General features: G+C 54.7%; 1 protein-coding gene across 2 annotated transcripts; it reads left to right on the top strand.

Annotated features, from left to right (window-relative positions):
• Positions 1-559: 559 nt before the first annotated feature.
• GLUL (glutamate-ammonia ligase) lies at positions 560-15,807 on the top strand. 2 transcript variants are annotated; one of them, XM_054833475.1, is made up of 8 exons: positions 560-681; positions 4,657-4,876; positions 10,198-10,388; positions 11,671-11,832; positions 12,100-12,246; positions 12,715-12,842; positions 13,017-13,216; positions 14,104-15,807. In XM_054833475.1, exons 2-8 carry the CDS (start codon positions 4,743-4,745, stop codon positions 14,420-14,422), a joined length of 1,281 nt encoding a protein of 426 aa, XP_054689450.1. In that variant the 5' UTR covers positions 560-681; positions 4,657-4,742; the 3' UTR covers positions 14,423-15,807. The 2 variants fall into 2 exon arrangements, with proteins under 2 accessions (XP_054689450.1, XP_054689451.1); XM_054833476.1 differs by lacking the exons at positions 560-681; positions 4,657-4,876 and adding an exon at positions 8,812-8,951.
• The last annotated feature ends 1,055 nt before the right edge of the window (positions 15,808-16,862 follow it).

Here is a 16,862-nt window from a genome sequence, read left to right as displayed (position 1 = left end):
GGGGTGGGCTGGCATCAGCCTACTGATGGGTGGATGCCCTTAGAGATGTCCACTTGTGTGAAGGCACAGCTGTGTCATAGGGAGGACCCACATTTCAGGAGCCTAACATTGCTTTTTTTTCCCCGCTGTCCCCTTTGGGGTGTGCTCAGAGGGGCTGAAGCCTCCAGCAAAGGTAACTCACCAGTGGCCATCATGCTGCTGTGTTCCAGGGATGTGTTCTGGAGTGCCACGCTACTTGTGACACGTGTCCGGCAGGTCCTCGGGGGCTGCAGGACTGTAAGCACCTCCCTCTTTGCTGTCCTTCAGGGAAATATCACTTTTCTAGTCACCAGCCCTGCAAACGCACTTGGGAGGTCCTGAAATGAGACCCTTCCTCTCTCCCCGCTTGGACAAACTTCTTGCCTTCAAACCAGGTTCTTACTAGCACCTCGGTACCAAATATGGTTGCTGTCAGCACATCTGCTCAGGTGGTGATGGAAATTTCACAGGAAATCCTGCTACGTCTGCCCTGGACAGAGCAACCCCAGATGCCTTATTAGCTGTCCTGCTTCATCAGATTTGGGACTGAGACCTAGCCTTGGAGACTGTCCAGTAGGAAGAGGAGAAATAAAGAAGGAAGCACAACTCTCTTGCAGTAGCAGTGACTTGTTTCTGTGGCAGGAGGAGGAATCTGCTCCCAAGGTGGGTATTTGATCCCCTAGTCCGTAATGTCATGGTGTCAGACCTGGCAGGGCTGCTAGTGCCCTCCAGGTTCTGGGCACCATCATGCCTGGGGTCTCTGATGTGCCTTGTGGGTCTGCTTGTCTGTGGCTCCGTGCTGTCGGTGGGCATGGGGAAGGGTTTTGTGGCCTCTCCTGCACTGGACATCTCTTCTGTGCTTGCCTAAGGGTGGCTGCAGGATAGACTCTGCCAACCTCAGGTTTCTGACAAGCCTTAAGCTTTCTCGGTCTGGCCATTAACAAAACTCACTCGCATTATGTTGAGTGTCATGTCTCCTTCTGTCGCTGTGGCTGCAGTCCCTGTTACTGTCACCCGTGTGGGCACAGGCAGGTTAAAACACACCTAAGGGTGTGCAAGCCTCCCCGGAGCCACGGGGGTGCAGGCAGCAGAGGGTGTGGGCAGCGGCGGGGCAGGACGGCTGCCTGCACCCCACGGGTCCCCAGGAGCGGGGCCACCTCACGAGGTGGCGCTGTCAAATCAGGAATGTGAAGCTGTCCCCAGCAGCAACAGGGCTCCGCATCTCAGCGATGCGCTTGTGACTCCATGGCCGCAATTAGTACAGGGACGACTCCTAATTAATTGTGGGGTTGGCGATGGGGACCCCAGGGTGACAGACGTGGGCTGCTGGCACCAGCTCGCTCCGTTGCCCCGAGCAAGTGAGCTCGTTTCTTTGTGCACCGCTGTGCTGCCCTGTGCAAGGAGGGGAACTGGTGCTACACCAGGCCAGGAGGGACGGGACAGAGACTTGTGAAAGCGTGTTAGAGATCACGCCTGAACTGTCTGTGCACACACGTGTGCCCTGGGGACGTCACGTCCTGCCACACTGCAAGGCCGTGCTGCATTAGTTCAAATGGTTGAAGCTGTTGGGTTTAACAGTGGTGGGTGGTGTACGTGTCCTCGTGGAGCACGTGGGAGGCGCATCCTCGTGATGACAACGAAGGGGTGTTGTCCTTTGGGTGATGCTTTGCTTTTGGGAGGCGGAGGTGAGGACTAACTTGTGCCTTGCTGCAGGATGGCTTGGCAGTGCCTGCCTTGCGTCGGCTGCCACAGGGATGGCTTTGGGATGGGGCCGAGCACAGCCCCCTGGAGAGGAACAATCACCTTCCTTCCGTCACAGCCTGGGCACATCGGCTGGTCACTACGCCAAAACCCAAACTGGCCTGGGGAAGGGGCAGCTGTGAGGCACAAACCATCTGTTTGTCCTAGTGGTGCCAGGCAGAGCTGCGGGAAGGAGTTATGGGAGACCCTGGGGAGGAGTAGCTCCGATGACAAATTCATAAGGATTTGTGCTGCTAAGCCCAAGAGATGAGAGGAGAGGTTAGGGATGAGCTGGCATGGTGGATGTCTCACACTCGAAAGACTCAAAAGTCCTCAGGGAAAGGTTGCAACTATCAAAAAAAAAAATATATTTTCCAGTTGGCAACTGAGCAGATGCCCAGTTCTCACTGGCTCAGAGGCTGGTGTAGTTCCACTGGTGCCCATCCAGCTTTGGGTTGACCTCAGCCGAACTGTGCCGGTTTCTGCTGGGAAAGGACCAAAGTTGTGAGCAAGGAACAGGCCAACGCAGTCACTGTGGGAATGCAAGGGGCCATTTCCATGGAGTCTCTCCCCAAGAGAAGACCCCAAGAGGTCTGGCAGGATGGAGCCTGGCTGCATTTTCCCGGGCTTTGCTTGGTGCGTGCATGGGTACGTCTGCCTTGTTCCTCATGCTGCAACGACTCCTTGCAAAAGGAGCTCAGGTGAGCTGTGTGGCTATTAAACCAATGGAAAAAAAAACCTTAAAAAAAAAAAAAGGCTTAAAAAAAGAGGTGGACGCATGAGCACAGCCCAGATTTAGAAAGGGGTGCGGAGAGGAGCGCAGAGTGGCTGGACTCTTTGTACAAAGATAAGGGCAGGGTTGCAACACCAAACACGTCAGAAGGGCTTCGCTCCCCCTCTGTCCGAGCCCAAATTACTCACGTCCTCCATCCCTCTGGCACGGGGCACAGCCCACTCTTGGCAGACCTCAGGTCACCTCTGCCAGCGGCAGAGCCTGGTGCTCCTGGGGTGGCAGAGGGGACAGGGCTGGGTTTCTTTTCCTTGCCCAACATAAACTGGCACGGCTCGCCGTGGCGGCAAAGTCCAAGGCTGCCCGACCGTGGGGTCACCCGCGCTGCCTGCGGTCGCTGGCCGCTCGCAGCCTCCCCAGGCAGCCCAACCTGCCCCTTTTGGTGCCATGGGGAGGGCGGGGGGTGTTTCCCCCACCCCCCCCCAGCTGCAGTCAGTACCCACCAACCCGTGGTAGCCCCACACACCCCTGCGTTGCTTTTGGTCTCAGGAGATGGTCTACAGCCACTGCAAGCTGGGAAACTCCAGCACGAGGGAGCGGTGCAAGCACCTTGCTGCACAAACCTGCTCTCCCTCTAGCACAAGTATCATACGCCCAGAGTGAGCTTTTGGGGCAAGGCTGGGGGGTTTTTACCCCCCCATACAGCACCAGCCTGTTCTCATATAAATAGTGTAGGACACCTCAAAGACTGTCAGCAATGGGTTTGATCCTTTTGGGCCCATAGCACCTTACAACTGGAATTGTCTGAGGTCTCAGGTATGGCAGTTCAGCTTTAAATATTCATTCCGTTCTTGAATATATTAGGATTTTATTTTTTTAATGTGATCTTTCATGCTTGGTCTCATGGATGCGTAACACTTGTTTGCTCAGCGAGGACATCTCTGGTATTTCCTAACATTAATCAGGAGTATTTTTGAGCCTATTGCCATCTGTCTGTAGTTTCCTTGCCTGGGATTTATGGCGAAAGCTGGGCTCTGACCCATTACACCTGAGAGCCCCCCCTGCAGCAAGCTCTGCGTTTGCTTGCCTCTTCTCCAGCTCACGTGAAATCGCTCGCGTAACCTTACACGCGTCGCTGGGTCTGTCGACTTCACCAGTCCAGGTTAAGCACATGGTGCAGCGGGACAGGGACCTAATTCAGCCGTAAGGAAGGGACACGGGAAACGGCGCTTCTGCTAGTTACCTTTTATAATTTACGATGTCAGGCCTGGATCCTTGCCGTTGAATCCGCTTGGGCAGTGCTTTGAGGATTTCTGCACCCTAGCTTACGGAGCTGCAAAGTGGTATTAGGCTGAAATTAATCTGCCAACCACAGCTAACACGGCCCTGACCTAGCTGGGAGTGCATTTAGCAGCATGAGCAGCGCTAATAAAAAAGACAAAAAAAAAAACCCTCCAAACCCAACCAAAAATCCAAACCAAACAACAAAACCAACCCTGCCAATGCACACTGTGACCAATTTCCAACTGCAGGGAAAGGCATGCGCTGAGCGTTCCCTGGGATATTCTCCACCCTTGTACAGAGCAAACCGAGCCAAGCAATTTCTAGGTCTCAAATCCCGCCTGCCCCTGATGTTCTCATCTTCCAGCTTCCCCTGGTCGCTTTTGAAGGCGAGCACGTGCTTCTCAGCGGCGGCCCCTGCTCACTGAAGACGCTCGGCCTCTGCGCAAGGTCTGCGTGCGCGCGGGGCAGAGCCGGCGAGAGGTAGGTGCTGCCTGCCAGGGCTGCTGCCCGACCGGCCTGGAGCTGGGCAAAGAGCCCTCCCCGGGGGGGAGCTGGGGAAGGGGGCTGCTGCAATGCCATGGTCTCCTGCGAGGGGTGGCGAGGTGGGCATCGGGCACGGCGACTGGCACCGAGGTGGCTGAGAAGGGGGTGGAGAGGGAGGTGCGAGCAACTGCGGGGGGGTTGCACAAGGCTTTTCTGGCTGCTGTGTTCCCAAGGCCCCTCTTTTCCCCTAAATGCGTCACGGGGGGGGGGTATTGCAGCTGAGCTGTGTGTGAAGGGAGCTTTTTTTTCTTTGCGTGTGCCTCTGCATGGTTTGTTTTTTTTGGTTTGTTTTTTTTTTTTTAATTTATTAATTTGCTTTCCTAAATTGCCCTTCTGTGCAGCCCAGGTAAATCTGCTCTGCCTCCAAAAGCCCTCTGGTCGCCAGCCCTCGGCTACCCTTGACCCTGGCAGCATCTTCAAAGGCAGCATGGGCCTGCTGCGGAGCGTGCAATGTTTGCTCGCTTATCGGGCGAGCAGCTACCGCCTCCCTGCCTTGGGGGGTTTCGTCAGCCTCCCGCAGCGCTCCAGGGGAGACCGGTCAGCCACCGCTGCTTGCACAAGGTCAGTCCCCCGGCATCGATGTTTCCCCCACCCTACGGCAAGCTCCCTGTCCTCAGCCCGTGACTGCTGTTTGAGTCTTATCGGGGCAACTTGTTAATTAAGCACTTGCTCATCCCGCTAAGGCGTTAGGTTCATTTGCCCAGCCCTTGCTAATGATGGGTAAAAGGGGCTGCATCTCCAGTTCCTCCATCCCTGTGAGCCCTTCCAGAGCCCAGGTCCCAGCAGCGGTGGGCAAGCCGTGGTGGGTCCAAGCAGAGGTAGCTGTGCCCAGCGGTGGGCAGAGATGGAGGCGATGCACCATCAGGACATCCAGCCCATGCCTGGTCTCGCTTGGGTGTGCTTCAGTCACCTATGTGGGACCTCGCAGCCCAAAGCACTGTCCTGGATGTGTCTGAAAATGGTATATCTGAATTTGGGAATGTCTTAGCTGTTGGGCACAGGAAGAGGAGAGATGCTGAAGATGTCCTAGCTCATTGCAGGCAGCTTGGACTAGATGACCTTTAAAGGTCCCTTACAATACAAAATATTCTGTGATTCTGTGCTCATCCCTCCTCCCTCCCAGCTGTGCCATCGCTAGAGGCTGGGGCATTTTGGGTGCGTCAGGCCTCCTTCTAGGATCTAACGGTCACAACAAAATGGACCATTCCTCCTCTCTGTGTGATAGCTCTGTTTAAAAAAGAAATCGTTGATTTCTATTTAAGTATTTTATTTTTTCTTTTTTAGTGCTGATGAAAGGCAAATGGGTATCCGGGCTTAGTGGACCAGGTCTGCTGTCTGTCGGGGTTGAGATCCCGTGGGTGGGCCAGCTCTCCAGCTGCAGGGTCTGCAGTGAGGGGCTACCCTTTGAGATGGCCCCAAGGTGCTGGGAAACAGTCCAGCAGTGCAGGAGCAAAGCCAGTGGCCACCTGCCCCAGGGCCTGAGCTGCAGGGAAGTTTCATATCCTGCCTTTTTAACCCTTGAATTGCCCCCTCTTTCCCCTCCTCCTCATGGTGTGACACTTCTGCATTTTAAGGCATTCCCAAATTTATGCAGCTGCACTTTCAGGAGGTCCCTGCAGCCAGGCTGGGGTGCAAGACCTCTGTGCAGAGAGCAAATTGCCTGGGACAGCTAGAGGGGGACAGGAGGAGAGATGGGTGGTACATGTGGACAGGGATGGGTCACAGCAGCCCCAGCAAGGCATGGTGGGGATGGAAGCCATGGCCCCTCATTGCTGGCTCCCGGCTGGGGTTGGAAAAAGAGGTGCCAAGGTGGTATCGCGATGGGCACACATAAGAGAGGGGACATCTCATGCTAACTGTGAGAGACTCGACCATCCTGGTCCCCAGACCTCTCGCAGAGAGACCGAGGATGTTGCTTTCTGCTGTCCCTGCTGGGTTTGCATTGCTGCCTTGCAGGCAGAAGGCTTCAGAGTCCAGCCCTGACCACCCCTCCCAGCTCACCAGGCGCTTTCCAACCCTGGCAGTTCTCGCAGGATATAAACCGCTGCCGGAGGGAAGTGCCGGGGCAGGCGAATAAAGGTGTTCCCACGAATTAATAGGAGGAAGAAAGAAAAACATGTGCCAGTTGGGACTTGCCCCTGGAGCGGCGCGTTGTCTCTGGCAGGCTGGCTGCGCATTTAGAGCGGGGCCCTTTGAAGGCTGATTTAAATCCGCTCCTGGGAGGTGTCACCTGTTGGCATCGTGCCTTCCCCAGCTCCCCGATGAGGGTTTTGTCTCGTTGAACGCTGCTGACAATAAGGGTCACTGGAGCACGCAGCTGGGCGAAGGCACAGGCTGAGCAGTGGTTCCCAAAAGAAAAGGGGGGGGGGGAACCCCAAACCAAGAAACCCGGCAGGCTGCAAGGGGCGAAGGGGAAGGCAGGCGGTAAACAAGCTGCCCTACGCCCGGCAAGGGGACGTTTCTCCCACCGCCGGCTTCCCGGGAGAGGGCGCTGGCCCCGCAGCTGCAGCGCCCGGCGCTTCTCCGCTGGCTCGTAAACATGTTGTGCAGGGAGAGGGCACGGGTGTGGGAGCGCCACCAACCCCCACCACCACCCGGGGCAGGGAGCGACATCCTCCCACCCCAGCCATGAAACCCTTGCCCACGCTGGAGGTGTCTCCCAGGCAGGGGTTTGCTAGCCGGCATGCATTTATCAGATGGAGAGGAGATGTTTACGTTGCAAGCTGCTTTTGCTCCCTCTCCGCTTCCCTTCGGAGTGGCTTGGAGCTCAGCGGGTGAAAAGAGGAGCTGCTCGGCCCCGAGGCTCAGATGGCACGAGAGTCACCCCACGCCGCAGGGACTTCCACTCGTAAACACCCTGGGCTTGTTTGCAGCCACCTCAGGTGGCCAAAGTTTCTGGGAAATTTGCAGGTAGCAAGCGCATTTCCAAGAATTTGGAGCTATCGGAGCTGTCAGTGTCCCGATTAAACAAACCCTCTCAGCAAACCTAGGGAAAAGGGTTGGGCATGGCTTTACGTTGCCTCTGGCATGACAGCTCCCCTTTATGGGAGCTATTTTGGGTCTCTCCTGGCTCGACGGGGTCTCAGCATCACCTCCTGCCTCCTTTTGCTTCAGCTGCGCCAAGATTCAGGTGACCACAACTGAACTTGGTCTGAATATGAGATCCTGAGCTAATTTCTGTGGGTAAAACACAGCATTTGTTTCTGTGCTGAAGCCTTTGCTCTATACATAGGAGGTGCAGGAACTGGGGGAGTGGGGGAAGGCAGTTTCTGTTGTAACACTTGGTGACTTTGCCTTGCCCAAGCAATTCGAGGAGGTGAAAAGCACCTGAATTTCACCTTTTCCTGGATAGCCTCGGGGGATGAACGCACACTTGTGGTTGCTGCAAGGTGGTGGTAAAGAATGAGCTGGGTTGTCCCCGAAGGGAGGGTGGGGATGTGGCTCTTGAGATGGGCAATAAATCAAGGTGAGGCCTTAGCCAGCACTTTCACCTCCTCCTGGCTGAGGATCCAGCTCTCCCCAGCCACTTTTCCCCCAGACTTTGGCTGTAGAGAGGCTGTGTCTTCAGTAGGGTGGCTGTGATGGTCCGGAGCGTCCAGCTTCTGGAGGCACAGCAATTTTGGTGCTGCCACCCCCCCACCCCCCCCACCCCCGCCTTGGGGCTGACATGGGGCAACCCAATATCCTGTCACTCTGAAGCAGGCATGTGGGTAGCGTGTGCTTGGCCTGGTACCTGCGTGTGCATGCAGGCGTGTGCACGCAGCGGCAGCTCCTTCTGGTAGCGCTGGCATCGCTCTCCTGCGCCTTGGGTCCGGGCTGGGAGGTGCGGAGGGCTGAGCAGGAGCGGGGATGGGACAGCGAGCGAGCTGCTGGGGTGGAAAAATACTGAGCAGTGCCTGCAGTTTGTTGGGTGCCCCTTGCCACCCGGGTGCCTCTGAAGTGGGTGCTCCCGCACCCATGGTGGGGCTGGGGGATTTCTCGTCCTTCACATGATCCTGTGCCCTGGAGCGAGGGTCTTGGCTGCAAATCCAGGTGCTGGAGCCTGTTACCTGCTGCAAGGGGCAAAGCTGGGCATGGAGCAGGCACTGCCCGAGCCTGGGCCCAGGGCTTGGGGGGGGCTCCAGTTCCTCCCTCTCGTTCCCCGCTGCCCTGTTTACCCAGGGCGGCTGATTTCCATCCCTGTGAGTTATGCAAAGGCGGCCGCTAATGTAAACGCCGCGGAAAGCCCTGGATCTGCTCCCGCCGCCGCTTTCACAGAACTATGCGAGATGAGGGGTTATTTTTTCGAGCCGGGAGGACTGCAAAAAGGACCCACACCCCCCTCTACTTTCTGCCCCCCCCCCCCCCGGTGAGGGGCGAGGGGGGGTGGGGGGGTGTCCCCCCCTCCCTTCCCGGGGGCAGGGGTAGCCCGGCCGCCGTGCTGCCGCCGGGGAAGGAGGAGGAGGAGGAGGAGGCGGGGCCGTGGCCCCCCGGTCCCCCCCGTCCTGCCCCCGGCCCCGTCCTGCCCCCGGCCCGGCCGCCGTCGCTGCCCAATCAGTGCGGCGGGGCCGGCGCTGCGGCGCCATAAAGCGGCGGCGGGCGCGGCCCTGGGAGCCGAGCGTGGGAGTTCCGTGCCCGCAGCCGCCGCCGAGACCAGGTAACGGCCCCGTGGGGAGGGGGGTGCCCGGCCCCCACCCGTGCCTTCCCCACAGCAGCCCCTCGGGGCGGGGGCAGCTCCGCCTTGTGCCGGGACTGGGGCTCCCCGGAGGCTGTTTGGCAGCCGGCGCACAGACCTTCTAGGGGAAAATTCCTGCTTCGCTTTTTAGCTTTTTTTTCTTTTTCTTTTTTTTTTTTTTGGGGGGGGGGGGGGAGCAGTTCGAGTTTTCTCTTGAAAACAGATGGTCTTCGCGGTTTTTTTTTTTTCCTTTGCAAGGCTCTTTAGTTGTTTCTGCTTGCTTAAATAAATACGGGTGCCTTCCACCCTGCCAGGAGATTCACGCGTGGGTGACGCTTCTCGCAGTGGAGCGGGGCCGATGGGGAGTCCCCCGGGGCGAGCGGAGCCCCCCGGCCAGCGCAGAGGAGCCCCGCCATAGCAGGCTGGGCTGCGGGGGGGATGATCCGGGCAGCCCGAGCCTCCCTGCAGAGGGGCAGGGTGTTGGACTGTCTTTCCCAGTCACTTCACATTTTCAAATAATTTGCGTTTCTGAGCTCCTGCGAACACGCGTGGGTCCTGGCTGCCGTGATCCTGGCACACGTGGGCTGGCTGTCCCTGGGAGCCCAGCTCCGGGCAGTGCTGGGCTTGGTGGGGATGCTGCAGCTCTCACCGCCTGGGACCGGAGCCCCTCTGGCCTCCCCATCGCTGCCTGGAGCCCGCTGCCGGGGTCACCCAGGGCTTGCTCGCACTGCCTGTTGCTTTCTGCTGGCTCCCGCCCTGGGCAAGGCCTGTATGTAACTTCAGCTGATCTGAGAAGGCAGCTGGGGCTGGCAAGCACTCCTTGCTGAAGCAAATATATTAAGAAAGCCCCAGCTAAGCTTCCCTTGTGCGTTAGCCTTGCTCCAGAGTGGTGGTGAGTGTGGAGGTGAAAAGTTCAGAGGGCTGAGGAGAACTTTTGAAGGCTGTCACTTGGTGGATATGACCTAGGTTGTTGACAGGACATGGGCAGGAGTTTGGGTATTAACGGGATACTTTGAAGGCATCGCTCCTGGAGCAGGGCTTTCCTAGCTGCTTGCGTCTGCCTGAGCTGCTGTGTTTTCTGCCTGCAGAACAGCATGGGACTGCTGGGGATGGCAGCCAGCCCTGTGGCCAAGCTGTCTCGTGCTCCTTCCCTGGCTGGGGAGTGAAAAATCTGGGAGCGCAGGGAAGGGCTCACGGTTGGGGTTGGTTTTTTGTATCCTCCCTGCAGGAACCCCCTCGTCCGGTCTGCAGCCATGGCCACCTCGGCGAGCTCCCACCTGAGCAAAGCCATCAAGCACATGTACATGAAGCTGCCGCAGGGGGAGAAGGTCCAAGCCATGTACATCTGGATCGATGGGACGGGAGAGCACCTCCGTTGCAAAACCCGCACGCTGGACCATGAGCCCAAGAGCCTGGAAGGTGAGAGGGCAGGTGCAGGATTTGCAGCCCTTTGCTGGGTGGAGAAAACATCTGTGTTTGGCTGCTCCGGAGACAGGATGCCATTTCTCTCTTTTCATGGCAGAAGGATGGTATTTAGGGGAGATGTTGCTCCATCCCCCCTTGCTGTTACCTCTTGCCCCAGATACCCCAGGGGAATGTTTCCAGTTCTCCAGATGTGGAGTTTCGGTGAGATGCCTGGGGTTGGGAGCTGGTCCCTGGCACCGGCCCCACTGCAGAGGGGGCTGGGGGCTGTTGGCAGGGGTTCGGTGGCCCATTGACTCTCAAGTACTCGTTTTGGCCGGAAGTAGTTTGGCAGAAGAAAGTAGAGGGGAAAGAATGGAGCTATCCGGTGTAATTAAGAGCTTGTGTCCCTCAGAACAAACAGTCCCAGCTTACACAATAATAGCATTAGGATTTTCCCCAGGTTGCCATGGTGCTGGCTGGAGACAGTTATGAAATGAAAATACTGTGTGTGACTGAGCAGAATTCTCTTTTTTTCTTCTTTTTTTTTTCTTTTTTTTTTTTTCTTTCCTTTCCCCTTTTCCCCTCTAAGGGAGTGGTTGGCACAGCTCCTTTGAAATCTTTGTGCTTCCTATCCTCCCACTTCTCCCCCAGGATATGGAGGAGATAACATTGCCCGGGTGGAGTTCCCGCTGCTCCCGCTGTGCCTTGAGGGCAGCCAGGAGGGGTGGGCGAGGGGGCCAAGCCGGCCATGTTCCTCCTCCTTATGAGACTCCACCTAGACGTGATTTACTTTCCCACCTTCTCCAGGCCACGCAATGCGGATAAGGGTATTTCGTGGCTCCCTTCGTTCCTACAGCTTGAAGGTGTTCCGTGGGCTGCCCTCTCCCAGCTTGCCCAGCCACCTCTGCAGGGAGACCGGCTGCTCAGCTCGTCCCCGTGGTTGTTGCGACGTGGGAAACATCCTCAGTGCTGCTGGGCTCACTTGAGTTTGGCCAGCAGCCCAGGTCCTTGTGTTTCCCAGGGTGGCTGGGGAGTTGCACTCCCCTGTTTTTTGCTTGTTTTGGTGGTGGTTGTTTTGGTTTCTTGTGGTGGTTAGGGGGTTTTTTTTGGGTTTTGTTTTTTTGTTTTTTTGCTTCCCCCATTTAGAACAAAATCAGCTGAGCTGGGATCAAATGTATTGTAGGCCTGTTCTCTATAAGCATCTTCACCTCTGTAATACTGGAGGGTGGCAGGGAGCCCATTTTCCTGGTGACCAGGGACCCTGGGTCACTGTGGCTTGTTCCTCTCTCCTCTCCAGATCTCCCTGAGTGGAACTTCGACGGCTCCAGCACCTTCCAGGCCGAAGGCTCCAACAGCGACATGTACCTGCGACCTGCTGCCATGTTTCGGGACCCTTTTCGCAAGGATCCCAATAAACTAGTTCTCTGCGAGGTCTTCAAATACAACCGCCAGTCTGCAGGTGAATGGACCTTCTCCTGGTGGAGGTGGTGTTTCTGGGGAAGGGAGAGGGAGACCTATCCAAATGCTGTTCATGCCCTTAGCATCGTGCACGACACAAAAATAATCCCTGCCCCGAAAGTAAAAGGCAAATAAAGTGCTGGTGGGGAAGAAGGGGCTGGTCCTGGGATTCTTCACCAATGCTGCTGGGACTCAAACTGTAAATAAAGTGGAAATGGGGAATGGAGGTGGAGATGCTAATAAGTCTCATGTTGCTTTTCTGTTCTAGAGACAAACCTCCGACACACCTGCAGGCGGATTATGGATATGGTGTCCAACCAGCACCCTTGGTTTGGGATGGAGCAAGAGTACACTCTTCTGGGGACGGATGGACATCCATTTGGCTGGCCTTCCAACGGCTTCCCTGGACCCCAAGGTAATCTTTTGGGAGTCTGCACTGGACCAACTCAGGAGCGTTTGAACTGTAATCCGTGTGACGCAGCTTAAGTGCTTCAGGCGAGCCGAAAGATTTGAGGTGTTCCTAGAACCGAAGGTGGACAGTAGCAAGCAGGATATTGGCAAAAACTATCCCATGAAATTAAGGTCGTTACAGAAAGGTTAAGATGGTGATTGGCTGCACCCAAATTTGCTGCTTGGTTTATTAGTCTGCAGGTGACTTAAACTCTTGCCCAGCGTGACAGATTGCAAGCCCAGACTATCAGAGGAACTTGCTGTCCATCTGCTTTGCTAATGCTTCTGTGAAAAATGGATTTTGGGGCTTTTTCCACACATCACGTGCCTTTGGAGAGTTCTTCCTTCTTTGTGCTCTGTCTTCACTGAGTTTGAGCCTTTTTTGCTTTCTGGAAACTCATGTTCCCCTTGCTGTTCACCTGTGCTGTTGCAGGTCCGTACTACTGCGGCGTAGGGGCAGACAAAGCCTATGGCAGAGACATTGTGGAGGCCCACTACCGAGCGTGCCTCTATGCTGGCGTGAAAATTGGAGGAACCAATGCAGAAGTGATGCCAGCCCAGGTAAATTGTTTTAGGTGCCTCGTGGAATGAGATGGTACAGAAAAATCCCAGGCAGCGGGAGCTTTTTGGCTCTGAGCCATGTAGTTTTATCAACAATCAGAGCATAAACGGGTGGGAAGTGTCTCACTGCGAGTGTCTCTGCACCACTGAGCCAGCGTCTCCTCCTTCTTGTAGTGGGAGTTCCAGGTGGGACCATGCGAAGGGATTGAGATGGGCGATCACCTCTGGATTGCACGCTTCATCCTCCATCGGGTGTGCGAAGACTTCGGTGTCATTGTGTCCTTCGATCCCAAACCCATCCCTGGGAACTGGAACGGTGCTGGCTGTCACACCAACTTCAGTACCAAGAACATGAGGGAAGATGGAGGTCTCAAGTAAGTTTTTTTGAGATGGGCTACAGCATCCTTTTGCTAGGCAGCAGGCTGGACTTGGTAGCCGTGAGCTTTCTGCAGAGCTTTTGCCCCTGTGGGAGATGTCACTCTGGAGCTTGGTGTTATGTTTGAGCCTTTCTTCTGGATTTTTTTTTTTTTTTTGGTATTTTGTATAATGATATACTCTCATCTTGGTGTTAGGTGGCGAATTCAGCCAGCAGTACAGCTCCATCAGTGTTGATGGAAGCATGGGTGGCCAAGATGCAGCTATTCTTAATGGGCTGTCCAGCCTGTGGGTTTTTTGGTTTGTTTTTTTTTTTTTTATAACCATGATGAAAGAGAAAGACCATTTGCTTCTGTGTAGACCAGGCCGTGGAAGCTAACGCCATGTTTTCTTAAACAAGATCCTAGAAATGTAAAACACTCCTTCCCTTGTGGGACTGATGTGCAGAGTTCAGGAAGGGACCTTACAGCACTGGGTTGCAGTGGAGCTCTAGGAAGGGATTCCTCCTGGCAGCTGCATTTTCTTGCCTTAATCTTAGTGATGCCCCGAGATAATGAACCAACCCCAGGTTCCTCAGGGCAATGTGTCTGTGGGATTTGGCCATGGGTCAGACTGGTGGTGTCCCACACGCAGCACTCCTGAGGGACCTTCTCAGGCTATGGAGATCCTTTCGCAAGAACCAGCCTGGGTCAGAAGTAGGAGACGAGAGAAGCCCTGTGTTGAGATGGTCAGAAAAATGGGGTGTAGGGCGTAGGCTTCATGATGAAGTGTCTTGGGGACAGCGAGGAACCTGCTGTAGCTTGGATGCAACAGTCAAGAGTGGCTCAGCTTGTACCGTCCATCAGACACTGACTGTGTCTTCCCCTCTTCCTTGCTCCCTTTGCAGGCACATTGAAGAGGCCATCGAGAAGCTGAGCAAGCGTCACCAGTACCACATCCGTGCCTACGACCCCAAAGGGGGGCTGGACAATGCCAGGCGCCTGACAGGTTTCCACGAGACATCCAACATCCACGAGTTCTCCGCTGGCGTGGCCAACCGCGGTGCCAGCATCCGCATCCCCAGGAATGTGGGCCATGAGAAGAAGGGCTACTTCGAGGACCGCCGGCCCTCCGCCAACTGTGATCCTTACGCTGTGACAGAGGCCCTCGTCCGCACGTGTCTCCTCAACGAAACTGGAGACGAGCCTTTTGAGTACAAGAACTAAGCAGACTGCGCCCACAAACACTGCCTTCCCCCCACACTTCCCGCACCCCTAAACTTCCCTTCTAGATGTAATCCCAAGGGTACAAGATAACACGTTTTGTGTCTCAGTAACTCTTGTTGTCTTGAGGTGGGGAGGAGGGCAAATTTAGTTTTATCAGTGTCTGTTTGTCATTGACTCTTCAGAAGACAAGAGGAGGAGAGGGGTTAGAGAACTTTTAACCACTGTTTTATTTTTTGTCTAATTCATGTGTACATCTGATGGGATCCAGTGACTTCCAGGGACAGACTGCACACACAAAAAGTGAGTGGAAAGCTGAAAATTATAGCTGACTCCCCCAAGAGTCAAATTTGGGGGGTGTGAGCCCCACCGCTGGCTCTCTGTAGGCTAATGGTTCTCTAAGGTTGGTGCCCTTCTGCGGAGAAGGGAAGATGGGAGTTGTGATGGAGCCCCACGTGCTCCTGCCTGTATCGTGTGATGGGGAGAACTTCACCCTCTAGCCACTCTGAGGTTTCTGGGAATCTTCTGGCATTGAGCTCAGCGTAGGAGCGTTGAGGAGAACTCTCGGTTCTGTCACTAGAAGTCAACTGGTCTCTGGCTCATAACACAGAGTGAAGTAGTATTTTTCTATTTAAATATAAAAACGACAAAAAAATATATGAAAGTGGTTTTTTTTTTTTTTTTTTTTTAAAAAGAGATGACGTTCCAATGACTCACCCAGCTAGAGCAGGCAGAGCTCCTGAGGATGCTGTTGAAGGGCCTCCAGGTGGGACTGAGGGTGAGCTTGGAGGGCTTGATGGAGGAGACTCGGATGAGATTTGTTTCAGTGTGGAGTTTGCAGGAGGCGGTTCTCAGACCTGGGAAACCCGCAGAAACATTTATCGCTGTAACTCGAGCAGCTGCGACGTGCTCACGAGCGTGTAGATCACCAGGAGGAACCTGTCCTGAGCTAGGAGTTGACCGGTCAACTTAACTGCGTTCTGGACAGAGCTGTGGGTGGTGTTTTACCTTTCCAGCAGGGCTAGCATGTCACTAAAGCAGGGCTTTTGATAAAGGAAAAAAAAAATGTTTTAGGTGATTTTTTTTTTTTCATAATGTTCTTAGTTTCTAAAACTGAATGGTTTTACAGAGACCGTTGATGTCGCTGTTGTGTCCTGGCTCTCGGGCTGCCCACCATGCAGCTGTGATGGGGGCTAGGAGAAGGGAGAGGCCACCCATCCCTCCCGGCCAGCCCTGGCACCTCCCAGCTCATGCTGGGGGGTTCAAACGTTCCAGGATTTTACACTTGGGTATCTTAGATGGTGCCAGTTATATTCTGTTGCATTTGGACTTCTTCCGAATAGTGGGTTTTTTTATAATAAAAAAAGAAAAAAAACCCAAAACCTTAATGCTGACTTCTGTCTCCTTTCTGTGATTCATCCTGGCAGCTGCTTCTTGTATGTGTGTTGCTTTCCCCATTTGGAGGGAATTTGACCCTGATAGTGGGTTGGGTTTTTTTGGGGGGCGGAGGTCTTACAATCCATGTGTGCTCTCCAGAAAATGTGGTTTTGTAGGTGGCTGTTGATTCTCCAGTGAGTGATGGTCTAGCTGTGACTGGGGTTGGGGTTCTTTTGGTATGGGAAAGGGACTGTGTGTCCACAGGGAGGGTTATGGGGTAAGCACAGGTGTTTGTGCATCTCCTCAGCTTCCTCCACAGAAATTCTATGGGATGCAGAAATCCCACAGAAAAAATTCTAGGAAGCTTCTTGGGGGGGTGGGGGAAAGGGGCTTTGTGGAAGAGAATCCTTTCCCACTCTCCCTGTGGGGAGGAAATGCTGCTCACCCATCTTTGGTATAAAACCAGCTATTTAGAAAAGTAAGCAAGGTAGTAAGATGTGTCCCGTTGCTCCCACAGTCCTTTATTTAGCCTGAGGTGCTATTTCCCAGCTCCCAGAGACCTGCCATCTTCAGGGGTGGATGCTTTAACCATTCCCATCTTTAAACAGGGATTAACTACACACAAGCATGCTGCTGGGCTGATAAGGCTGTTCCTGCCACCACGTTTTTGTGGACCAAGTAGTAATCTTTTTGCATCTTGCTCTGGGGAACATTCAAGGCAGCACCTTCCTCATCATGGTCCCAAAATTACCCTGTCTCTCTCTGCCTGTATGGGGTGGAGCGTCACCGGAGCAGAAACGAAGTGGACACCACCTCCTTTCCTCCGATTGCGACGTGACCATGAGGACTTGGGGCTCTGGGCTTGAGCAGGGATGCTGCAGGCAGAAGAAACCCACGCTGCTCTGGAGTAACTCATGAGCCCGGAAACTCTGGGGTTTTCTGCTGATTTGGGGGTAGCTATTGTTCTTTCTGCATTCCAAGAAAATGTTACAGAGGAAAAAATGGGTTACACCTAAATTAAGGAAACTTCTGTAAGGGCATTTGCACAGAAGGATGGACAAGATGT

This window comes from Grus americana, chromosome 8 (genome assembly GCF_028858705.1).
Source record: "Grus americana isolate bGruAme1 chromosome 8, bGruAme1.mat, whole genome shotgun sequence".
In the NCBI taxonomy this organism is placed as follows: Eukaryota; Metazoa; Chordata; class Aves; order Gruiformes; family Gruidae; genus Grus; species Grus americana.
This window is presented reverse-complemented; position numbering and strand designations above follow the sequence as displayed.

What these genes read in the sequence shown, in the direction of transcription:
- GLUL (XM_054833475.1), top strand. Translation starts at nt 4,743, where the DNA reads ATGGGCCTGCTGCGGAGCGTGCAATGTTTGCTCGCTTATCGGGCGAGC. An exon ending in GCCACCGCTGCTTGCACAAG is followed by an intron (nt 4,877 to 10,197) that starts GTCAGTCCCCCG and finishes TCCTCCCTGCAG; the next exon opens with GAACCCCCTCGTCCGGTCTG. An exon ending in AGGGAAGATGGAGGTCTCAA is followed by an intron (nt 13,217 to 14,103) that starts GTAAGTTTTTTT and finishes CTCCCTTTGCAG; the next exon opens with GCACATTGAAGAGGCCATCG.